At 41.1% G+C, this 26,075-nt stretch overlaps 1 protein-coding gene and 1 pseudogene across 2 annotated transcripts in view; one reads left to right on the top strand and one right to left on the bottom strand.

Annotated features, from left to right (window-relative positions):
* Positions 1–3,224: 3,224 nt before the first annotated feature.
* Htr4 (5-hydroxytryptamine receptor 4) overlaps positions 3,225–26,075 on the bottom strand; it is a 171,851-nt gene continuing 149,000 nt past the window's right edge. Inside the window, exon 7 of one of the 2 annotated variants that reach the window (XM_087180619.1) lies at positions 3,225–5,910. In XM_087180619.1, the coding sequence (XP_087036745.1) occupies positions 5,823–5,910 (88 nt within the window). In that variant the 3' untranslated portion in view covers positions 3,225–5,822. Of the gene's footprint in view, positions 5,911–19,938; positions 21,397–26,075 lie in introns of those variants that run through there. The other variant, XM_087180620.1, reaches the window with a different exon arrangement.
* Positions 17,467–18,294, top strand: LOC110351120 (mitochondrial fission factor pseudogene; annotated as a pseudogene).

Genomic DNA, 26,075 nt, shown 5'->3' with positions numbered 1-26,075 from the left:
ATTAATCTTCCCATAATTTGTCCCTCAGATCAAATCCCAGCCTGGATGGTAGGAAGCAGAATTGTGAGGCCATAAAAAGGCAATAATAACGGTATGAATGCTGGCTTTTTTGAAAGTGTTTTCTGTAGCTCCTCAGAGGAATGTTCAGGCCTGTATGACCAGTGTGTCCCCCACTTTACTGTGGAGTAAGCTAGGGTTTAGTAGACTAAACTCTGAAAAGCATCCATCTAAAAATGAGTGGAAGCAGGATGTCATCAGTCTGATTTCAAAGCTTACGCAACTTGGGGAATGTCTGTCTCTCAGGGTGGGTAGAGGGTGAGTGAGGCCCAGTGAGGGTGAACCTTCCTCAACAGGGGAGCTGCCAGGTCAGAGCTGCTGCCCCTGAAACTTGCAACCACTCCAGAGAGCTGACCATTTCACATGGTTAGTGCATTCCCCCCAAAAATGGACGCTCATGGTTTTCTGTCAGGCCTGGGCTGCCCCACAGACACAAGATGCAGCTAAAATATTAAAACATAATAATAAAATGTAAAAATTGCAAATTATACAATGTTTATAATATGACATGCATACAATGATTTGTGTTGGTGGGGAATGATGTTTAGGGTAATTTGAAAAGGCAAGCTACAGATTATACACAGCATCATTGATATATAAGAATAAAACGAGACCATATGTCTTTATGTGTAGGCATTTTACATAATGCCTAGAAAAAAATTCTTGAATCATAAATCAAGTGACAAGAGCAATTATTTCTGGGAAAGAGAGAAGGACTGAGTTAGCCTCAAGGGGTATTTTGCTGTATGTATGTAACTGGAAGTTATACTGGGAATGTTTTGCATTTGTGTAAACTATAATTTATATATCCTAAAATGTATAATTTGTATATTTAAAAATAAGTTTAAAGAAGAGGAAGAAGAAGGCGCTTTTTTTGAATGGAAGGACTGAAGTATTTTTCATGGTGCCTTCTGCCCCATTCAAGGAAGCTGTATGTGCTTGGACAAATGACTTTCCCTGGCAGCCTTTTTCTTCTATAAAATGAAATCAACAATCCCTCCCCACAAGAGGCTCAGAGATCTTGTGAAAGGGTAGAGAAACTAAAGTTTCTACAGGGTTGAGTCAGTACTTACTGGGACTGGTGAAATCACATCCAAATAGTGTTCCCACCGAGAAACACTGAGAATTCACAGAGTCTTCTTGCGAGGGTGCTCCTGGCATGAGCAGCCTTCCATGATGGAACACACTGGGCCTGTGCTTTCTTTGGCTCACACATCTGGTTCTCACAGTCTGTTGTTGGTTATTCACTAACCAAGGTTGCTGAATACTAGAAAGACTGAGCAAGATCAGTACCAAGGGTCTTTCCTCTTTCCTGCTGATCTATCTCAACCTGAATGCCTTCATTATTTAAATATGGAGATTGGGGCTCAGAAAAGAAGACAAGAGAGCAAGACAGGGGTGGAGTTCAGACTGGAAGGGGCATGCATGGAGTCTCTCTCCAGGTCCCACACAGACGCAGAAGGGAAAACACCTGGGCAATACCTGGGCAACATGAGGAAAGATAACATGTGTTCTCTCCTTGCAGAGGGTCCACGTGTGAATGTTAAGTAAAAGAATCTCAATACTAAACACCACTGGGCATATTGAAGACTGGGTCTTCCGAATCATTTGCATTCCAAACCCACACTTCACAGGTCTTTCACCTTGGCCCAGTCACCAGATATCTCAGCTGAGCAGTTTGCTCATCTGTAAAGTGGGGGTCATTTTGGTACCTGTTTTATAATCAGAGAATTTTATGAGACTGCTTGTGGAATTACATGAGATAATCCACCCACATACATCACTTAACGACAGTACCTAGCAGAAAGAAGCTCATTAAATGTTAGCTTCCTTTATTGTTGCTGTATCTTTATTAAGTAAGATACATTCTGAGAAGAGCTGAAAGAACAAGTGAAAGGAAGGAGATGTATAATCAGGTCGACTATAGCAGTTGTTCAAAATTTAAGCAGTCTCTCCTTCTCTCTCTGTTTCTAGAAGTGTAAAATGATTCTTGTAGTTAAATCCTATGAACTTCTGAAGTTTATTTCTCCCATAAATTTCCTTTAAACTCTTCCAATTAGCTACAGAGTCCTACGGGGGTGGCCGGTGCCACTAATAGTTCCTGACATTCCACAGAAACCAAGTGCTGAGTTAGAACTTAATAACCTTGTTTTGTTCTTGTTTATCTCTGTGGCTGCTTTCCATTTATGGTAAATAAAATTAATTTTCTATTTTGGACAACAATATGATGTTTCCTTCTAAAATTTATCTTAAATGAAAACTTATATTGACTTAAGTAAAGATTTTAAGTAACTAACACTATAGGCAGAACACAAATTTGGAAAAAGTAATGGTGACCCATGCTGGAACACTCACAATGAATGACTCCAGTATCTCAGTGGTGGTCCCTTTTTTGTAAACGAGACAAATGAAGCAAATTTGCTGGTTAAGGCCCAACACAACATGCTGTCTCATATCCAGGCCTTCAAATCCATCCCTATATTGCTTCAATTCAAACCAAAAAGCCTCAGTGGTAGAAGTCAGAGTGTGAATTTTGGTGGAGAGAGGTAAATCCATTAGTCTTTGTTTTCCTCCTAGGTGGAGTGTTACAAGAAAGATTTATACCACATCAAAGCAGAGTAATAGAGAAAAAGAGAAAAATAACTCTGATCTCTCACCAAAGAGAAGTATAGTACCAAAGAGATAAATGGGTAGACAACACAGCACCAAGAAGACATTATTATTTTGTTTTCACTTGACAATATTAAAAGCAAATTAGTTAACTCACTCCTGCCCCCCCCCATGCCCACCCACATTCCCCAGCTAGACAGCAATTTGCTTCAGGACAGAGCAAGTTAAGAGCATGAAGTGAAGATGTTGGTGAGTTGGTAAAATCCTAGAAAGAAAGGTTTTTTACAAACACATCCTTGGGTGTCCAAAGAAGGAGTGGGTTTATTTCTCTTGCTTCCTAGCTGCTAATGGTGAGGGTTGGAATGGGAGTCTTGGGGCTGGACAGTCCCTTGGGCCGGAGCAGATGGAGAAGAAGCACAGTGATTCACCTCTTGACCAGGTATGGACACAGTCTGGCTGCAGCATCCATCACTCCAACAATTGCCGAGCTGATCTGCAGATGCTGCTGGGCCCACACCCCGCTTGGCCCTGGGCCAACTCTTCTTGAAACTTCCAGCTTGGTGTTGAAGAGGAGGATCTTCTTAGTAAGAGGACAAGGTATCGGTTTCCTCCCACCTTAGAAAGCTAGAAGTCTCTTCCTTCTGAGTCTTCCACACACAGGTTGGATTTTGGAAAGACACAGTTTTAACTACTACCAGGCTAGCAGCTGCACAGACAGGACAAATCTGGTCCTGTCCCGTGAATCTCCAATGAGGGTGTTTGGTTTATCACAGTGTCATTCCAGTCCTAGTACAAAGAGACAGCAAAGCATGCTTATGAACCTCTCTTCCACAAAGGTGACCGCTCTCTTGACAATGAAGAATGTTACTATATCTGGAATTGCTGTCCTTTTCTAGTCCAATGCGTCTGTAACCTCTAAAAGCACTGATCATGACCCAGTTCCCAGAAGCACGTCCACTGAGTCAGGAAGAGTCCTGGGAGAGGGTGAGGTTTCATTTTGCCACCCATGCTTTAGTCTTTGGATCTCTACTGAGTTGCCATTCGGTATGGGAGATTTGCCACTGAGAAGTAAAATATTATATAAACAGGTATGCTTGCTAAGCTCCTGAGAAGAGAAGCATTTCATAGGATGAAACCCTACTGTATATATAATATGCATGAGTGGCACATACCTGAATTAAAAAGTAGAGCCTCTCAACATGGGGCACTAGACAGAGTCTTCCAGCTGCGTCAGAACCCTAAACACATTCCTCCTGACTGTACCCTGGTTTTTATCTCTGCCTTAGCCCTGCCCTAAGGAGTGCTGTATGCTTGGAGGAGAGCAGAGACTACATTCAGAGAGCACATGGAGAACACTGGGCCTCCAAAGTCCTTATTCTCTGCCTTCTGCATGAAAAAGAGAAGAAAGGGAGTGAAATCTGAGCAGGGGTCCTCAGAACAGGGAGGGTTCTGTCTGTGTGGTGACAAGCCACCCTTAGTGTGCCCAGGACAGTGGATGTCCTAGGACATGGGACTTCAGGCACTCGCCAGACACTGGCTCACTCTCATTCTCCTTGGGACCCGATTGTCCCTTCACACCACACCTGAGGATGAAAAGAAGAAGGATGGCCCTGACCTCATGGATGGAATGGGGATTAAGGAGGCAACTGTGGCCTCTGAGATCGCTGAGGAAAAAGCAGGATCAACAGACTAAGTAAAAGGGGAAGGAGAGCTGAGGCCTGAACTTCCGGCAGGTCTTTATCTCGTGGTGAGTGCTGCCCAAGCATCAGAGCCCCACTTATCTTCCAGCTCCCTTTATTTCACTCCAAGGACCAGAAAGTCATCTTTTCAGTTGAGTTTTTGTCAGAAAAAAGTGCTCCCAGAGGCTCAACTTGGAGCTGGGGGGGGGGGGATAATTTGCACAAAATAAATAAACTTGGGTGATAATAGCTTTGATATTGGGACTTATCTTCTTAGGAGATCAGAGGGAATGAGATGTATGAAGAGGAGCTGCACAGCAAGGGGCCAATGACATTTCCCCCAAAACAAAGTCTGTGGTTATGTCTTTGCCCAAAGCAGAGAACAGTCCTGCCTGGCACAGTGCTGCTCAGTATAAGCGCTGAATGGCCCCCCGACAGGCATCCCATAACAGCAATTCAGTTTCCATCCCCAACTTCCCATTATAAGAGCATTCTCAATGAACATTCTCAGGAAAGGGTCCTTTCCCCATGGTCATGGGAGGGAAATGCATCAGTATTCCTCCAAATGATCCTTGGGCCGGGAATTGAGCTCAGTGGCACTGCACCTGCCTCACAAGCACAAGGTCCTGAGTTCGATCCCCAGTGCTGGAAAAAAAAAGACCAAATGATTCTCTTGCCAGTAGGCTACTGAACAAATTGCAGCTTCACACACACACACACACACACACACACACACACACACACACAAGGCTGTAAAGATGCCTTTTGGCAAAACTAAAATCTAGGCAGAGTCTCCAAAGTCTATCCTCAAGAGGGAAAAAAGAAAAGAAAAAAGAAAAGTGCTCATAGCTATAAACCAAGAATCTTGATGTTTCCTTTTTTAGTACTTCATTGCTTCTTGGCATTGACATCATCCTAATTCATTAAGAGAGCACACCCAGAAGAAGATGACCAGAACAGAGAGGAAATTGGAGATTTTTAGTTTAGGGAAAAGAATAAGAGAGTTGGGTGGGTGGCAGATCATTGTCTTCGAATACCAGGGGGTTCTCAGGAGGAAGGGAGCCAAATGTTTGGCCCCAGCCAGAAGCTGCAGAAGGAACAGACTTGTGTTCCAGCAAAGAACAAAGCTACCTTACAATTCAAACTTCCTGACAATAGAAGGGTGTGCATTTGAAGGTGGTGAGCTCTTGTCTTTTGGGGTATGCAAGCAGAGACTGACTAACTTTCAGGGATGCAATGAAAAGTGCTATAACCACTTTGGGTGAGAGGCTGGATCTGAAGATGCCTGAAGTCCCTTCATGACTGTGAGATCCTCGATGCTCTGACCTCGGGTTGAGCCCAACTCTGTCCTCCATGTACCTTTGATAAGCCCTCTGGCCCAAGTGCCTCATGCCTCACTGATGGTGGTGCCAGGATGTCCTGTTCATGCAAACATGAATGGGAATGGATAGCTAAGGTGGTGAGCCACATCCTCAATCAGAAGCACGATTCAAGGGACTCTGGGTCATTGTGAATGGGCAGTTTCTCAAGTTCCTGGTGATGTCCACTGTGCAGAACTGTGTACCTGGGGAGGAAGGAAAGAAGGCATGAAAATTCTGCAGGCACCAAGGAGACCACTCCCTTTACTTTGAACTTCCTTCTGAGGGTGTGGTGAGGTGGAAGTGGGATCCTCAGATTTCACAGAGTGGGAAGACCAAAGAACTCACCTGGATTGCATATGTTAAAGGTGAGGAAACTGAGTCCTAAAGATAACAGGCTTAGGGTTACACAGAGATTGAGTGACAGAACTGGGACAAGGCCTTAGATTTGTTTCTTCCCAGCCAAGCCTGGGCTCTGTGCTACTCATAGAGCGAATCTATGCTCCATCCACCGCACGTTATACCTGGATAAGCCAAGGCCCCTCTAGCAGCACTGGCATTCAGCAACATGAAAGTGCTGTATGAGATGAAAACAACATTTAGAATCCAAAATACAATGTAACTGTATTTATTACTTTGATTCTGTGTGGTGCTATTTGTAACAGTAAATCACTTAGGTGAATCAAGCAATGATTCTATGCATCACAGTGAAATTGACTACTTGACAAGTGTTTCTTTTTTCTTTTCTTTTTTCTTTTTTGCAGTGCCACACAGCTGCACTCAGTATGTTAATTCTCTCTAAATCCCTATCCCTTGCAGGCGTGTCCCATCATCAGTCACCCATATGTCAGGATTGGGAGGTCATTTGTATGAAATTTCTGTAATATTTCAGGGCGTGATCACCACTCACTCTTCTGAGGCTAGTGTCAAGCCCAATCAGAGACAAGCAAAATTCACCACTCAGTTATTTGGCATCACATGTTGACAAAACAATGTATCAGTGGCCTCTCATGACTCACCCTGAAGCTTTGCTTTCAATTACAACTTATTACTGATTTGTATTGATCAGTTGGTTTGTACTAATCTATGGATTTAATGCTGACCATAGCCCTATGAGATAGCATTATTTTCATTTTACAGTTGGAAAAACTGATGCATGGTCAGGGTTAGTAACTTGCCCAAGGGGACATTGGTGACCGCGAATATGCATCCATCAGACCCTGTCCATCTGATGCCAAAGCCAGGTACTTAACTGGTTCTCACGAAGCTATGGCTCATGTATAAGACCAGAACAGTGGTTCTCAACAAGGAGCATCTTGTCCTCCAAGGGACAATTCTGGTTGTCACTGACAGAGCAGCGTTGCTGGCTTCAGGGGGTAGAGACCAGAGATGCGGCTAAACATTGCACAATACACAGCATAGTCTCCCACAAAAAATAGGGCCCCAAATATCAACAATGCTGAGATCAAGAAACCCTAATCATGAATAAGTAGTTTTCTTAACTGGCAAGAAGCAGGTGTTACCCGAGGAATAAAGACACGGTGACCAAAATGAGTCTGAGCTCTCACAAAACTGTCCATTGTGTCTGCTGCTAAGATAGAGGAGAGCCAAGGGGGACCTAGAGAAGCAAAGCCTCTGCTACTGCTAGCCAGCGAAATGAATGTTGGAAGAAGGAAAACAAGGAAAGGGGAGAGCAAGGGTCAGACCATGTGCTCGTATCTGGGGTAGTCAGGAATCTTACCAGAGACATAAGCAAGACCTTCAGGAAGTTAGTACAGCAGCCCCTGAGTCAGACTCACTCCAGAACCACCCTCTGTGCTGGGTTTTGTCATTCTGCAAACCCAGTGTCCTCTTTGTTGACTGATGTTCCTTGTCAAGCCCTTTGAATAGAGGATGTTGGCCAGAGACTGGAAGCTGGAAAGAAAAGGCTCCCCACCCCACTCCCAGAGCTTCCTTGCTGCCAAGGCTGCTGTGAGCACCTCTGTGACAGCAGAGGAGAGGCTTCCTGCATCAGCAGCTGCCCCTGAGCAGTCTGTCCAGTTCTCACATGACCAGCCCAATGGCAGCCCTCGAGGTCTAAGATCCTGCCCAGTGGAGTGTTGACTCTAGTTTCTAAGTTGTTGATTACTCCCTTTACTGGAGCCCCAGAAAAAGTAGTTGCTTTTTGCTACTGCTACCTCCATAATACCTTAGAGCATTTTAAATTGCTCTTTCAGTAGTTAACAACTACATGCTTAGTTGCCACCTTTTATATTAAACTATTGTTTAACTAACTTGTGTAAATTCTATCTCTGAGCAGAACCCCATGATATATAGTGAGGAAGGGACATGCATATATCTAAGAAAAAGAATTTCCAGGTAAGGGGGTGGCAAGTGCAAAGGTCCTGAGGCTAGGTCCCACCTGGTATTTTTGAAGGAACACAAGGATGAGAGAGGCTGAAGGAGGAGTGCAAGGAGTTAAGGTCTACAAGGTAGCCAGGGCCAGAGTAGGGGTGAAGTAGCCTTGATGATCCCCATAAGGCTATGGCTTTTACTATATATAAGGAATCTGATTAGAGCAATGGTCCAAATGACCTTCCAGCAGACTGCCTCTGGCTCTATTGAAAGCAAAGTTATCCATTCCTTAATGTAGAGACACATTCTGAGACATGCGTCATCGGTGATGTCATCATTTTGTGAACATCAGAATGTACCTACGCAAACTGATGGTATCGCCTACTACACACCAGGCTCTATGATATAAAGATCGTTCCTAGCATGTACTACATAACGCATGTACTGAATTATGCAGGCAGCTGTAACACAATGCTCAGCACATTGCTTGGTAATGGAAAATTTTCCACTCTATTATAATCTCTTGAGGTCACCACCAGCATATATGTGGCTCATTGTTAACTGAAAAACATTACATGGCACATGACTAGGTAAAACAGAAGTGAGACAGTGAGATCAATTAGGAATTTACAGCAATAACTCAGAAGAGAGAAGACAGTGCCTTGCCCCAGAAGGTAGCTGTAAAGATGATGAGAAATACAATCCTCAGTAGTGGTGGGGTACTTAATTCCACCAGAAGACATAGCTTTTGAGCTTCTGTGGGTTTTCTTACCTAGTCTCACCAGCTAGAGGGTTGTATCATTTTGCATGGTGACCTAGACTATGACTGGAATCCAACAGACCTAGCTCCCACCCCAAGATCCACCAGCTACCAGCTTTGTGATATTTGGCAAACTACTTCACTTCTCTATTCTTCTCCTTCCTCTGTATCAGAAGGTAGCAATAGCTACCTTATTGTATTCTTGTATGGATTAAATAGCAATGTAGGGAAACATTAGCACAGGGTCTGACATACAGTCAAAGCTCAAAGTGTGGTGAAGCTAAAATTATCCTATTTACCTCTTGCCCTCAATACGTCATTTGGTTAAAAGTATGTAACAGTGACAGCAATAATGATAAATGCACAACTTTTGACTATTGAGAAACATTTTCTTCCTTTATTTTTCTTACATGTAAAACCTAAAAGACCTCAAGATATGGAAGGCCCTCACTGAATCACAAGTCCTCTTTGCAAGTATGCAGACTAAAGCAGCATCAATTGATTTTCCATCTCCAGACTCCTTTTATAATCACAGTTGTTCTGCAGCACAGGTCAGGAAGCTGCAAAGACCAAACCACACAGAGGATAAAAGTAAGAGGCTCAGGGAAGTCAAGGATCATGAGTATCATGGTGAATTAAGTGGTGAGGCCTGGCCAGGACCCGGGTCAGACACCCTCCACTGGTTTTGCCCCCAAGCAGCAGAGCGTAGTGACTTCTGTATGGATCTTGGTGGGGAGGTGCTTAAAACCAAACACCCCTGGAAAGTTAGGCTGTACTCTGTATAGGAGGAGTAGGAATATGCCTGAGGTAGATGCTTGTCCAGGAAAAACTTGAATAAGAATAAAAGAATAATAATAATGAGAAATGATACACAACTAAGTTTATTGAAGAATTAAGATATGTTACTGGTACCATTTTTAATAATTACAAATGTTACTTCACTTACTTTTCACAATGTTAAGTGGCAGTCACTCTACATGGATCTGCTTCATGGATGAGGAAACTGGAGGCTCGGGCAGCTGAGCACTTTATCCAAGGTTATGGTGTGCACAAGGCCCATACTCTGAACCTGAACTCTCATGCTCCACAGCTTTTCCCCTTTTGATAGCTAGTAGGCTGCTTTCACTGGCAACTAAGGACACCTTCGTCTTTTCCTACAGTGAGCTCATAAGAAGAGAGCGTTCCGGTTGAGAAGGCAAAGCCATCCTTGTGACCACACTAAGAAGACATGCTGCCACAGAATGCAAGCAGCTGCAGCAGTGCTTCTCACCCTCTCCAGCAGCTCTGCACACATCCTCCTGAGCTGCTTCTCCTGTACCAACAAGTCAGCTGTAAAGACATCTACAGCACAGATGTGGAGCTGACACGGACACTGTGAGCAGAGGTTCTCTTATCCAGGGGGCAGCTGGAAGGCAGTTGGGTTCTGTAGAGGTGGGAGTGAGCAGAAAGGCAGGTTTTCTGGTTATGCCCTCTGGGTGGGCTCTCTCGCCAGCTGAGGTGGGTGACACACACAAAGAAGGAACTAGTCTGAGCTTCCCTTGGCAGGGGGCAGCTAGAGGGCAGCATCTGATATGCAGAATGGCCTACAGACGTCCTGCCTGGGCTTGGATATTCCCAAGTCTCAATGAGTGACATATTTTTAATTTTCAGATGTTTACTTTGATAGTAAATAAATCTCCTGAGAAGACTTGGGATCATCTGGATGCTCCCTCTCTAAACTCACACTGCCTGAATTCAGGGCCAGTGTTTGCGTGCAGACCTGTCCTGATGCTGCAGTGACAATGGGGAATTTGCTGCAGAGTTTCTCCCTGGCAGCCCATTGGCACATCCCCGGGCATCTACACATCCTCAACTTGAGGAAAGTTGAAAGAGAAGGAAGCAAGTAGTACTGTGGTCAGACAAAACAGGGTTCAAATCCTAAAGTCTACTTTACCTGCCTTGGTCAAGTAAGTTAGTTCTACCTACTTGAAGCTTTTGTTGTGAGGATAAAATTAGCATCAACAAAGGCCTTAGCAGAACTACTGGCCACATTCTGAGTGAAGGACTCTTCACTGGTAAAGAAACAGGGTTCAGAAAATGTGACTTTCCTAGATTCAAGAAAGCAGATAAGTATGGAATGCTTAAAAACATAAACTCTTGCCTTGGTGGTGGCACATGTTTGCAATCCCAGGACTCAGGAGGCTGAGGCAGGAAGATCATTTGACCTCAGGAGTCTGAAATATAACAAGGGCTGACAATATAGCAAGGGCACATTTTAGAAAATAAAAATAAAAATATGAGCTTTTGATGCAAAATGCTGGGATTCAAATCCTGGTTCTGCCGCATAGCTCTGTGAATTATTCCAAACATCATAGGTTGTTGTGGGGATTAAATGAGATAATATGCATGACGTGCTTATTAGAATAATGCTATACAAATAATGAACAATAAATGTCAGCTTCCTTGTTATCTGATAATCGAGGAGGACTTCTTGTCCCCAGTACTTAATTCTGGATTCAGTGTAGAAATCCATTCCTTAGTAACTGATCAAATGTTTCTTCACTGTCAAGTGACCACACAGCTGAAAGAAGCCTTCAAGATGGTTTTACTGGTAAAGAAACACCATAAAAGAGACTCTCCATCATCTGTCAGAGTGATGGAATTCTCCCAGCTCTGTTTGGTGTGAAATCTGACTTACAGGCTGGCAGCTGCCCTGGTGGAAAGTCGGTCCCTGGTGAGTGGGTATTCCTGGGTGGTTTCATATCCTGATGAAAAATCACTAGTGTTTCTTAAGCAACAGCAACCAGGAAGCAGCTCCTTTCGAGGCGATTTACTTTCCTGCTTTGCATTAATATACTCAAACATGACAGGAGCCATATTAGGTTTGGTAATTACCTGAGTCTACAGTTCATTCACCAAGCAATTAGTATTGCACTTAGAGCTTCCGGGACACAGTACTTAGAGGCATAATAACACCTCCTTCTGTCTGCCCAGCCTGGTGTTGTCAGGAAATGATCAGACCATGTTACACGTCACCCCAGCCCGCCCCTGCACGGCAGTGATCACTCACACTGGGAGCACTCGCAGGAAGGTTATTTTACTATTAAAATACAAGGTGCCTCCATTTAAAGAGAATCAGTCCTCAGGTACAATCTTACAGAAGCAGGAGCTCTCTAACCTGCAAACAAAGGTTTCAGAGTGGTATTTTTTTCAGTGCTCACGAATGAATGAGACTTTCAAATCCTAGCTCTTTATTCATTCAACAATTTACTTACTTGAAAATGTTATTTTGAAAGCCAACTATGACTCAAGCACTGTGCCATGCCTTGGAGCAATAAGGGAGGAAACTGACAGTCACTGTCCTCACAGAGCTCACGGCATAGTGAGAGACCCACAGGCAGGTGTAAAATTATAGGCACAAGAAGGACTAGGAGTGAGGTATTTTGGGGTGCTATGAGAACATCTTAGGAGGATGTGACCTGGGCTAGTGTGTCCCGGTAGTGTGACTAAGAAAGTGACAAGAGATGAGACCTGACAGATAGATGGGCAGGGAGTAACCAAGCCAAAGAGAGGAGATGGGATACAAAAGGCCCAGCAAGTTCAAGGTAGATGGGGCAGGGGCAGAACAAGGTGAGCATCAGTCTAGGATGAGATGCAGGGTCAGAATAGGCCCACCATGCTAGCAACTGTTACCCACATCCTAAGGGCAACAGGAAGGCAGCTAAGGTTGTAAAGAGAGTAAGTTGAGGAAGGCTTTATATGTTGCAGGACCATTTGGCTGTGCTGTGTAGATTGGGCTGGAGTGAGTTGGACTGGGAGTGCAGAGGCAAATTAGGTGTATTAGTTTCCTGTTGCTGCCGTAACAAATTACTACAAACGTAGCAGTTTAAAGCAGCTCAATGTATTATTATCTTATAGCTCTGGTGCTTAGAAGGCCCAAATGGGTCTTAAGTGCCTAAAATCAAGGAATTGGCATTCTTTCTGGGGCCTGGAAGGGAGGATTCATTTCTTGCCTTTTCCAGCTTTTGAAGCTGCCCGCATTCCTTAGCCTCATTGTTCCAACCTGTGCCACCATCACAGCTTGCTGACTCTGACTGTTCCACCTCCAGTTTTTAAGAATACTTGTGACTACAGTGAGCCCACCCAGATAATGCAGAACAATCTCCCCATCTCAACATGCATAACTTAATCATATCTACAGAGTTCCTTTTGCCATATAATTCACTGATATTGGGGATTAAGAGGTGGGTGGCTATGATTTTGCACATCATAGGTGATTCTGGGGGTGTCCAGAGATACCTGTAGCTCAGAGATCTACAGTGGTAATGGTGGAGTTTGTGGGAAGTAGTTGGGTTCAGGATGTATATTGAAGGTAGAGCTGACAAGACTTAATGGTGGTCTGGACACAGGGGCAATGAGAGCACTCCTGGCATAGGCATGGGCTGTACAAAGGCACAGGCAGGAAAGAGCATGGAGTGGCTGCTTTAATTGAGGAACGGTGGTGACTGTTGAAGAGTATATCGTACATGGTGCCTCTGGAGTACTGAGAGATAAGGCTTAAAGGAGGCGCAAAAGAGGTGCAGCGTCATTGTTGAGGGTCTTAGAAGCTCGACTATGGAGGCTGGGCTGAAGGCTTAGGTAATGGAGAATGAAAAGGACAGTGGCTGCACTGGGGGGAGGGGAATGATGGGCAATCAAGACCCTGAGACCACACTCTAGGAAAGACAAGGTCATGAGCAGAAAAAGCAGGAAGGGTGGCAGGAGAGAGTAGGACCTTGTACAATGGGCAGTGGGCAAGATGTTATTGCTGATTCCAGATGGGGGCTGACTGAGGAATGTCCAGGGTGAGTGTGAGAGCTCACTAGCGGGGCTCTGGTGCCGTTAATGATGGGCCCCCCAGCCACGCTGACCCTCCCCTTCCCCGGGAGAAACACCCCCAGTGCCTCAGCACTCTTCACAGATCAGGGCTTCTAATCTCTCCCAGGTTCCTCAACGTTCAGTTCCCAAACTATCTTTTCTTTGTCACTAGAAAATAGATAATCTGAATGGTTAAGGGATCCTGGCCACATATCTCCTCAATGGTTACCACAGAATTTATGGAAATACCTGATGAATACAGGACAGAATGAAACGCCCCTCCTCTAATCTCACCCATCATTCGACCTGGTTACAGAGGGTGTCAGCAACCGTTCTCCTGTTCATATTTACTGTAGCCTTGTGTCTCATCACCTAGGAAGTCTCTGCATTTGTAAGGTCTCTTGCTGTTCCTCTGTGTGCAATGCTATATCTTCTCAGGTAGGTGTAAGGACAGGCAAGGTGACCTCCACATATCCCTCTTTCAGAAACAGGCCTGATATAGACATGTCAGGTTTTGGTTTCCCTTTTTGAAAGAGATGGAAAAAAATCTGTCTAGCATCAAAAATCATGAGTGGGAACATTCCCATGGAAATCTTCTGGCAGAGAAGCTGGGAATGGGTTGTGCATATTTTTTTGACCTTTTTCCTGGCAACGCTTGTTTCATGTATTCAAAGATCAGTTATCCAGTACCTTTTCCTATCCAGAAATCTGCAATGAGAAATCTGCACCTTTTCCTTTTTAGGCCTCTCTGTCTCCAGAGTACCTGTCACAAACATATGGATTTGTCTTGTTCTCATTGACAGTTCTTTTTTCCCTTTTTGAAGCTATTCAAGCTTAGTTTACATACATGCTACAAGCTTCTTCCACACTCAGCAGAGTAGAGATTGGAAAATAGAAAGGGAAGGGAGATACGTAATGCTTGTTGTCAATGAACCAGTGGCAGGAAAAGAAAGCTGATATGTGCTCAAAAGAAAAAAATAACTAAGATAGTCAACAAAAAATTGTCACAGCAAAACCAACTGGGGCCTTTTATTGCATTTTAAAAAATACGTAAAACAGCTCTCAAGGCCATTACTTTAGTATAGGATAACTTAATGGCAATTCAAAATGATAATTTTGAATGAAGTTTTTTCAAAATTGATTTGATACTTGACAAATCCAAGTAAAGTCTATAGTTGATTTAATAATATTAGACCTTTGCAAGTTTTCTAGTTTGATAAAGTTACCATGGTTATATGAATTATTAGCTTTAGGGAAACTGGGTGAAAAGCATGCAGGTTTTTCAGCACTATTTCTATTATCTATAGTTATAAATTTGTTTAAAAATACAATTTTTTTATAAAACTAAAAAAAAGCATTTTCTAGTTTGGCTTGAAAATGACCACTCCATTGTAACAACAGGCATAAAGCTGAACAAGCTGGAAAATCACCTCTTCTTATATATGTAAGAGAAGAGAGGTCACAGGGCAAACTGCTGGCTCCCAAACTGGAGAGACAGCAGGGCAAACACAGAGAACCAGACTGACTAGGGGCAGAGACCACCCTGGGAACCAGTGGCAGGGTAGAAATCTGAACTGTAATTGCCGAACTGCTAGCGGCTCACAGTGGACAAGTCTGCAAGGTTATGAACTCCCAGGACTCACTAATAAGGGACTGCACTTTTCTGAGTTTTAACTTCAGCAGTCCAACTAAATTCTTACAGTAAATAGAGAAAAATCTCCTGGTGTTTCTGACAGGGATGGGGGGAAGTTAACTATTTTGAAATACTTTAGACAGAGCAAGAGCGTTCTGTTGTTTTAACAAGGTCTTCCTTCAGGAGAAACTACCTAACATTCTCTAATATACTGAGGTTTAGTCAGACTTGGCTAGTCTGGGGGATCTGGAAATGCACAATTCCAGGCCCCTCCAGCCCTTCTCTTCCACCTAAGGTAGGGAGAGAGGGCTGAGAAGCCCTTACAAAATGCTCTTTTCAGAGCCACAATCTCACTAAAAGGCCAAGACCTAATCATAGCACTGTAGAAGACTTTCCCTCTCCCTGAATCTCATGGTGACATCATAGGCTCCTTTGCTACAGTCCTTTGTACCCAGTAGGTCCTGTCCAGCTACCAAAATAAAATGCCAATACTGTTAGAATTGCCATATGACCCAATCTGTAGTTGCAATATCATCTCTAGTAAAATACCAATGACATTTTTTACAGAACTAGAAAAATATCCTAAGTTCATATAGATGCACAAAAGACTGATAACTTATAGTGATTATGAGCAAACAGCAAAGGCGGAGGCATCACAAAATCTAATTTCAAAACATATTACAGAACTACAGTTTTGTTTAAAGTAGCATGATATTGGCATAAAAATAAACAGATCAATTGAACAAAATCGATGGCTGAGAAATAAAATCTCACATCTTAAGCCAACTGATTCTCAAAAGAGGTGTCAAAAACATGCCTTGGGGGAAGGACAGCCTTTTCAATGAATGGCACTGGGAAAATTGGATCTCTATATGTGGAAGAGTGAAACTTGACCCCTGTCTTTCTCTCAGTACAAAAATCAACTCAGAATGGATCAATGATCTTAATTTAAGACTTAAAGCTCTGAACTAATACAGGGAACAGTGGTACAGGCAATGATTTTCTAGATAGGACTCCAAAAGTTAATAGATGGGGTTACATCAAGCTAAGACTCTTCTACATGGCAAAAGAACCAGTAGAATGAAAAGACAACCTATAGAATGGGAGAAAATGTCTGCTAACTATTAATCTGAAAGAAGATTAATATTCAGAATTTATCAAGAACTGAAAAAAAGCTTGACAGTCCTCATAAAGTAATACAATTTAAAAATGGGCAAATTATTTAAATAGACACTTCCCAAAAGAAGAAATACAAATGGACAATAAATATATGAAAAAAATGCTTAATATCATTAGTCATCAGGGAAATGCAAATCAAAGCTACACAATGAATATCTCACCACAGTTAGGTAGAATTGGCTATTATTTGAAAAGTAATAACATAAAATAACAAATGTTGGTTGAAAATTTTGGGAAAAAAACCTTTATATATCATTGGTGGAAATGTAAATTAGCCACTATAGAGAACAGAATGGAGGTTCCTCAAAAAACTAAAAGTAGAATTATCATATGATTCAGCTAGCCCACTCCTGGGTATGCAGCCAAAAACTAAAAATGGGGGGGGAGGGGGGAGAAAATATTTTATGAATCAAGGAAATAAAAAGGTTGAGGTTAAATAAAAAGATATCTGAACACTCATGTTTATTATGACACTATTCAGAATAGCTAAGACATAGAATTATTCAACCTAGGTGCCCATCAACAGATGAATTAAAAAAGAAAATGTTATGTACGCATGTACACACCCCCCCCACAAGTGTTATTTAGCCACAATGAAGATTGAAAGCCTGTCATCTGCAGCAAAATGGATGGAACTGGAGGACATCATGTTAAGCAAAATAAGTCAAACACAGAAAGACAAATATCACATGGTCTCTCCCACATGTGGAAACTAGAGACTGAAAGAATAAATAAAATTTAAATTCCAATCTGAAAGTACAAATGGGATTACTAGGAAAGGATCAGAGGTCAAAGATACATGGGGTTAGAAAGGTGGATGGACAAGATAGATTCACAATGTGTATATATAAATATAAATATATATATAAATATAAATATATATATATATAAATATGGAAATATCACACAGTAAAGCCCATTAGAATGTATAATTTTAAAAGTTTGAAGGCATACTAAAGGGTGAAAACACAGGCCGCTCCGCGGGTGCCTTGCCCGGGTTGCCCACTGCAGGCGCTCTGCCAACGAACGGCCTCTGAGAGCGCCCCGGGAGCCGGCGGGCGGCGGCCCTCTGCGGGACTCTGCGGAGGGCCCAGGGGGACACCAGTGGCTCCAAGTCCAGCCCATGCACAGTGAAGCAAGTTAAGGATTTACTATGAAGCACAGAAACAGATAGTTCCAACAGCAAGCGGTACTTGGTACACATTTGGTTAGTGTGGCAGCATTTCCTTCTCCCACTGCTGCTGAGATGGCAGAAGTTAGTCAAATTCAGTATGAAATGAAATACACGGAAGGTATTAGTCAGTGAATGAGGGTCCCGGAAAAATTAAAAGTGGCACCACCAAATGCTGACCTGGAAAAAGGATTCCAAGAAGGAGTTCCAAATGGTAGTGTGATAATGCAAGTTCCAGGGAGAATTGTTGCAGCAGAAAATAATGAAGACATTTCATTTTCGAGACCAGCAGATCTTGACTTTATTCAGTCAACTCCTTTAAAGCCTCTGGCACTAAAAACACCACCTCATGTACTTACACCCAGTGAAACACCACTAGATTTTCTGGACTTAGACCTCCTCCAACCCCTCAAAATGATGAAGTATGGCATTTCAAATATAGATCCAACAGTTGAAGGAGCGACAGATGACATGAATGTTGTAGATGCAGCTTCATTAAGACGACAGATAATCAAACTAAATAGAAGTCTACAACTTCTAGAAGAGGAGAACAAAGAACGTGCTAAAAGAGAAATGGTCACGTATTCAATTACTGTTGCATTCTGGTTGCTTAATAGCTGGCTCTGGTTTCGCTGCTAGAGGTAACCTTAGCACTCAAGTATATTGTCTCACCGGCTGGAAATATAAAGGATTTACAGACTCTTAAAAAAAAAAAAAACAAGAGTCAGATAAAGCATCAGAACCAGACTCAGATGTGGAAGAGACATTGGAATTATCAGTCTGGGAACTTAAAACAACAATGATTACTATACTAAGGGTTCTTGTGAATAAAGTAAACAGGATGTAAGACAGAGAGCCAATAGAAGCAGAGAGATGGAAATTCTAAGAACCAAATAGAAATTTGAGAGATAAAAACTGCAACAAACATGAAGAATGCATCTGGTGAACTTATTACTAAACTGGACACAACTGAGAAAAGAATCTCTGGACTTGAGAATATCTCAGTTAAAACTTCAGAAACAGAAAAATAAAGAAGAGAAAAAGACTGAAAAAAGTAACAGAGTATCCAAGAACTATGCAACAATCACAAAAGGTATAAAAATGCACAATAGGAATACCAAAAAGTGAAGACAGAAAGAAATAGAAAAATTATTTGAAGTAATAATGACTGAGAATTTCTCTCAAATTAATATTAGACACCAAACAACAGATCTAGGAAAGTCACAGAACATCAATTAAGCAGGATAAAATCTAATACAATTACACTCAGTTATATAATATTACAACTAAAAGAATATCAAATATAAAGGAAATTTCTGAAAGAAGTCAAAGGGGAAAAGTCTTTTGTCTACAGAGGAATAGAGATAATAATTATATTCAACTTCTCAAAAACCGTACAAGCAAGAGAGTGGAATGAAAGAAATATTTAGTGTTAAGATGAAAAAAGAAACTCCACCAACTTAGAACACTGACCCTGTGAACTTATCTTTCAAAAGTGAAGACCCGGGCATAGTGATGCATGCCTATCATCCTAGCACTAGTTGGGTTGGCTGAGGCAGAAGCATTGAGCAAATGGGAGATCAACACGTAATACACAGTGAATTCAAGGACAGTTGAACTGCCTAAGAAGACCCTGTCTCAAACAAAACAAAACAAAACAAACACAAAAAAACAAAACTAAAGGAGAAAAAGGTAATTCTCAGACAAATAAAGACTGAAGGAATTTGTTGAAAATATACCTATTTTATATGAAACATTAGTAGAAATTTTTTGAGATGGGAAATTATATAAACCAGAATTTCAGACTAACTTGTACACACAAAAAAGAGGGACACCAGAGAAAAAAATTAAAGTAAAATACAATTTTTTATTTCTCTTAAACTTAATTCATCTAACAGACAAAAGTTTGTTCTACATAATGATAACAACAATGCGCTATTTTATGTTTGTCCCTGTGTGTGTGTGTGTGTGTGTGTGTGTAAAAAGTCTAGAGGAGTATTGGTTTGGTGATAACTTTTTGTAAAAGACAGTTGAAAACTGAATTTTATACTAAACATAAGTGCAACTGTTCTGCAAAAGACACTGCCAAGAGAATAAAAATATAAGACATAATGAAGGAGAAAGTATTTGCAAGGCAAACATTTATAAAGAGCTATTGTCCAAAATATACAAAGAGCTCTTAAAACTCAATAATTAGATAATGAGCAATCTGATATAAAAAATGAGCCAAAGATCGTAGAAGACACCTCATTATATAAGATATATAAAGTGCAAAAAGGCATACAGCAAGATTTTTCCACATGTCAGTAGGGAAATGAAAATTAAATCAACAATAAGACATCACTACATACTCATTATAGTGGCCAAAACTATGAATACTGACAACGTCAAACGTAATAAGGATGTAGAACAACTGTAACTCATTCGCTGCTGGTTGGAATGCGAAATGGTGCAGCTACTGGGGAAGACATCTAGGCAATTACTTACAATACTAAACATACTTTCACCATATAATACAGCAGTTGAACTTCTTTATATTTACCCAAGGGAGTTGAAACTTAATATCAAAACAAAAATCAGCACATGGGTGTTTTTAGCAGCTTTATTCTTAATTGCCAAAACTTGAAAGCAACCAAGATGTCCTTCAGTGGGAGAATGAATAAATAAACTGCAGTGCATGTGACACTGGAATATTATTCAGTGTTAAAAGGAAATGAGCCATCAATCCATGAAAAAAATAGAGGAAACTTAAATGCATATTGCTAAGTGTAAGAAGCCAATCTATAAATGCTACACGCTATATTATTCTAATGATATAAAATTTAGGAAAGCAAAATTATAGGGACAATTAAAGATCAGTTGTTGCCAGGGGTTAGGGAGGATAAAAGAGATGAATAGGCAGAGCACACAGAACTTTTAAGGCAATGAAATTATTTCATAAAATATTACAATGGTAGATATATGTCCTTAGATGTTTTTCAAAGCATACAGAGGACATACAACAATGAGTGAGCTCTAATGTACACTATTAATACTGGGTGATAATGGTGTCAAAGTTACCTTATCAGTTGAAATAAATGTACCACTCTCGTGGAAGATGTTGATCATGGAGGAGACGATGCACATTTCAGGCAGGAAGTATATGAGAAATCTTTGCACCTTCTTTTCAATTTTTTACCACCATATAACTGCTCTAAAAGTACAAAAGCCCATAATTTATTTAAAAAGCTCCTTGATTTAGTTATAATCATTTGTTTAAGTAATATGAGGGAGTCCACCACTTATAGCCAAGGATATACAAAACTAGTTGATGCATGGGAGATAATCCAGATAAGAGTACCTCTGACAACCACAATTATACTGGGTGAATTCAGCCCCTTTACTGCATGTATGTCCTATGAGTTTTGTGGAGGTCATTCTTACAGACAAGAAAGAAGCCAAAAACATCATTAAGAAACAAAGAAATGTGCAATAAAATAAACCTCCCAAATTATATGAATGTTTATATATGAATTGGCCTTCAGGTCAATAACAAATTAAGGTCCAGAAGGAACCTTAGGTTTGGCAGGTCTGCTACGTTTCCATGTGCACCCTCAGCCTTGTCAGTGAGGACAGAAGGGTGGACATAAGCTATGGACACTTCGAATGAAGAAATGAATGGGCAGACGTGGACAGATCACAACACAGGCAGGGACAGACTTACAGAGCATGTTCAGGGTTAGACAGGAACTGGTCTATTGCAGAAGAGCAGGAGGAAGCTGGAGATAGAAGAGCAGCCACTTTTAGTTGAAACAGAAAACAGCCACAGGTGAAGGAGAGCCAAGAAATAGTTGGGAAAGAAAAAGAGAAAGAAAACACAGAAGTTATTAGATAATCTGAGCCTCAGTGAGTATTCCAGTATTCTTAAAGTACTCTTTGGAAAGCATAAAGAAGGGAGCATAATTATTGCATAACATGGTTATCCTACATTTTAGGTCTAAAAATCAGTTGTACAGCTAATCACTTCTATGAGTCTTACAACTTGGGACATTCACAGGCCAGGTTACTATTTTAATTCATCCAATAAGGAGCCTGGCTTCTCTTCCCTCTTTATTACGTTATCTCCTGTGAAATGTCCATGTTGAAGAATCTTTGAAAATGCAGTTGGATATAATGACATTTCCTGCAAATACTCATTTCTGACCACCTCGGTGTGATCTTCCCAGGCCCTCTTAAGTAAACATCACACTTTCTGCTTCTATCATTCATTTGACAATATAAACTGCCCCGTGATAGTCCTTGTTATGGCTTGCTAAATAAAACTGTATGAACATTTAAATAGCATGTTGCCAGATAAATTTCTAGTTACCTGGGGAAAGGAGCCCTGACCCACTCATCTAGCACAGTTAGGTGTTTCCCTGGCCATTACCTAAGCAATGGTGGTTGAGAGTCCAACAGGCAGAATTCTAACCTCAGCCCCACTATTTAATGGCCTTGCAACCTCGGTCTTCATATTCCTTAGTGTCTGTGCCTATTACATGGACAGAATCTCAACCCTTCCCTTTGTGAGTTATGGTGAGAAGTAAATGAAGTAAGGCATACCCATCAAGTACACACTGCAGCTGACACCATGTTGACAGCTGAGATTATTTTAGTCAAAGTCTCACATGCTTAAATGATGATTTGGACTCCCTTTGTTTTTGTCCTTCTGGTCTTTCACTGGCCTTACCTCAGCCTTGGTATCTTTAACTAACAAAGCTCTCAAAAGGTTACCATCTGAATACCATTTAATGAAAATTTCCAACTTTACCAATTCACATAAAATTTGAAAAATTTGAAAATTTGAGAAATTCAGAAATTTTGAACAATTCTAGGGTAAGGATTTAACTATCTGAATATCTGTTTTTATAAAATGTTTTCCTGAAAATCAGACTTCAAAGGAATCAGGAGTCATATACATATTAGAAGATTTGAATTTTAGTGCACAAAAGTTTGATGCAACCACAGCTTTTCTATAGATTTCCCAAAACTAAATATGTTGAGTATTTCTATGGGGATGAGGTTATGCACAGGATAATATTATCATTAACTATTACAAATCACTAGTACCAGGCATATGTATGCTCTATTAGAGCTTATTAATAATTTCATTAAAATTTAATATTGCTTACATCCTTATTAATTTATTTTCTTTTGTGCTTAATAATGTTGTTTTCCTTGGACATAACCTTAGAGAATCAAATGACTGAAATTTTCAGTACTGAATAAATTCTGCCAAAAAAGTTTCTTTGTGAAAATCACAGAATAGCATACGAAGCTGCTAAACACATTTTTTTCAGTGCCTTTAAAAATGGGAGATGTCATTACAATGTTATGCATTAAAGAAATGTCAAGATGAAATTTAGGCATTACTGTATCTAAATATAAAAAATTAGATATTGGGAAACTGTACAATTTTATAATATATCTTATCCACACTCAATGTCAATCTTTCTAAACTGACAGTAAAGCTTCCCTGTGATATTTGGCTATTTGCATGTTCACTGGCTGGAGCAATCATATAAAACCAAGCCAAGCTGAACCTATGTTTTCACATATAGAGATTGCCACTATACTGGCACTACAAAGCCTGACCTTACAAAGCCATTTGACACCCATTATTTTATTTTCTTCTTACCACAAACCACTAGGTTGGTGGGTTGGTTTTTTTCATGGTGCTGCTCAGATTTATTTATTTATTTATTTTTGGTGTTTTTAGGGTTTGAATAGAGAAGAAATGTCCCATCCCATCCCATTGCCCTGCCAGTGTAGAAAAGTTTACATGACCATGCTAGCCCATGCTAACTGGTCAGCTTTACCTTTCTTAAATTCAGACGTGTTTGTCATAGGTAGGAACCTAGGCTCTCGGCCCATGACAGAGCTGGGGTAGGTCGCAGACCCAGAAAGTGGCACAAGTGGCAGCTGGCTTGACTGAATGGTGATGTGAAGCAGTAAAGGACTAGCTGGTGGTCAGCCAGCTGCCTAGCAATGGGTGTTAGGAGAACTCAAAGCCAAGGGGTTGAGGGTTGCATGACAGACAGAGGGAAGGGGCCAAGCAGAGAGCAGGAACCCTAATATATAGCTCACAGTGCTTCAAATGTGTGCATAGATCCTGGACCTGCTGTGATACTCTAAGAACTCTGACTTTCCTATGCCCTTTACCCTTAGAAGAATTCTTTGCTACTTAGAAGAGCCGCCTACACAAATGTTGAGTGAACACCCTAAATTTGTTTGCCATAACCTGCAAAGAGAGGAATATACCTGGTCACCTCATAGGGGTGTCTTCTTTGGAGGGAGATCATCTCATCTTCTTTTTAAACTGAGGGCTCTGTCTCCTGGACAACAATTGCAGAGCAAGTCCCAGAGCTATTTCTAAGCAGAATTTATTGCCATCATTAGAGGCAGATGCTTTTTGTGTGCACTAGCATAGTGAGTCCCTTTCTACAAGGTGTACTTCATTTATGATGCACTATATATCAGTGACAATGCTGAAGTTTCTGAAGAGTGTTTGTCAATATCTTTGCAGGAACCTACTCATAAAACACAAATAGACATACTGCCTAGCAATAGAGCTTGTCTGAATCCACTGCCAACCCCCCCGCTCCCCAAAAACAAAAACAAATAAAACAGCTAAAGCTGGTTTAAGTGAAACAGCAGGGTAAAATGATGTAGATATAATGACTCCTTTTATAAACTAACTGAAATACTGAAAAGTTACCTTTTTTTTTTTAGTCACAAGCTCACTTTAATGCGATACCACTGTGCTCTTATCAACTTGCTGTAAACATCACTCTGAGTGCACTTTGGTTAAAAGACACTTGCCATTGCCTTTGGCTCAAACCAAACGACAACAAAAAAAAGTTCTAATATGGCCACACCAGCCCAGCCATCAAATATATCCTGGCTCTTCACACAAACACTCCCCTACTCCAGGTACCTCTGCTTGTCCTGGTGGCTGGCTGAGATCTGGCATGTTCTGAAGCCAGCTCTGCCACGGGCAGGCACCATTAGAAGCTGTTGGCTGCTTTTGATGAATCTCTCGCTGCAGCATAAACAATGGGTTCCTGTGGCATGGTGGGTGAGGGGGCTGTTTGTTTGCTCAGGGCTATTTTCCATAAGGCTTGGTCATCAGCAGTTGGCTGGTTACAAATGCAGTCCTAAGACCAAAGGGCTGGAATCCAATTATCCAGCTTCCTGTCTGCAGAGCCCTGCCAGGGAGGAACACAGTCATGTTTGCCTGCCTACTCAGGCTTTCAGTACTCAAAGTATATCATTTGGAGAAAACTACCAAACAACAGATCCTCAGATATTTTGATGGTGTGGAAAGAGGACTCATTGGTCCAGAATGCAAAATCTCTGCTGTGAGTCCACATTCTGCTTCTTTGTGGCTCAGGGGCTCTTTACTTCTATGAGCTCCTGTTTCTCATTCTTTAGAGGGATATAACACCAACCACTAGGCTAATGAGATGATATGTGGAAAAGAGCTAGGAAAACGACAGTGATGATGATGGTGGTAGTAATGATAACAACGATAGCTGACATTTATTGAGTGCCTACCATGACAAGAGCACTGTGCTGTTTGATGTGCACTACCTCATTTAATATGCACAAATATCTTTTGAAGATCTGATGATCATGGTAATGATGATACTAATAAAAACAGCTAATAATGCTTAAATATTTATCATATGCCCCCTTCCAGTCCCAGCATTTTATGCATATTAGCATTTGTAAACTTTAATCATATGAAACAAGCACTCTTATTGTCTCTATTAAGAAACTCTATTAGGAAACTTATATTAGAAGTTAGATAATTTGCTCGAGATCATGCTACTAGTAAGACGCCACAAAGATTCACACACAGGCATTCTGACCCTAGAACCTGGAGAAGCTGTCAAACTTTCTCCAGCATCAGTAGACTCTTTCTATGAAGGCCTGGATGTAAATATTTTAGGGTGTGGGATCACATACAATACTCTTCCATTTATCTGGGGGGGTTTGTTTGTTTTGTTTTGTTTGGCATTGCCATTGTTACTTGTTTTTATAGCTCTCTTTTTTTTTTTGGTACCGGGATTGAACTCAGGTCCTTGTGCTTGCCCAGCAGGCAGCGAAACCACTGAGCTAAATCCCTAGCCCTATACCTCTTTTTTTAAGTGTATAACTCACCAAATTTATATTTTTATAATTCAATTTCTATTTTATTTTATTATTGTTTTTTAACTTTAATTTTATTGGTACAATTTAAATATACATAATGATCACATTCATTAAAGGGAATTTGTACCTGTATATGTTATATCTTGATTCTTCTTTTTTCTCTCAATGCCCTCCCCTCCCTTCAGCTCCCCCCCCACTTACAAATCTTTGTTTTCATTTTTTCCTTCTTTTCTCATTTTTTTCTTTCCCTTTCCTTCTCCTCCCCCTCCCCCCCTTCCCAGTT

This window comes from Heterocephalus glaber, unplaced genomic scaffold (assembly GCF_053883595.1).
Source record: "Heterocephalus glaber isolate CG9 unplaced genomic scaffold, H.glaber_assembly_v1.0 deba00001463, whole genome shotgun sequence".
Taxonomy (NCBI): domain Eukaryota; kingdom Metazoa; phylum Chordata; class Mammalia; order Rodentia; family Bathyergidae; genus Heterocephalus; species Heterocephalus glaber.
The sequence above is the reverse complement of the archived record's forward strand: the minus strand, read 5'-3'. Positions and strand labels throughout refer to the sequence as shown.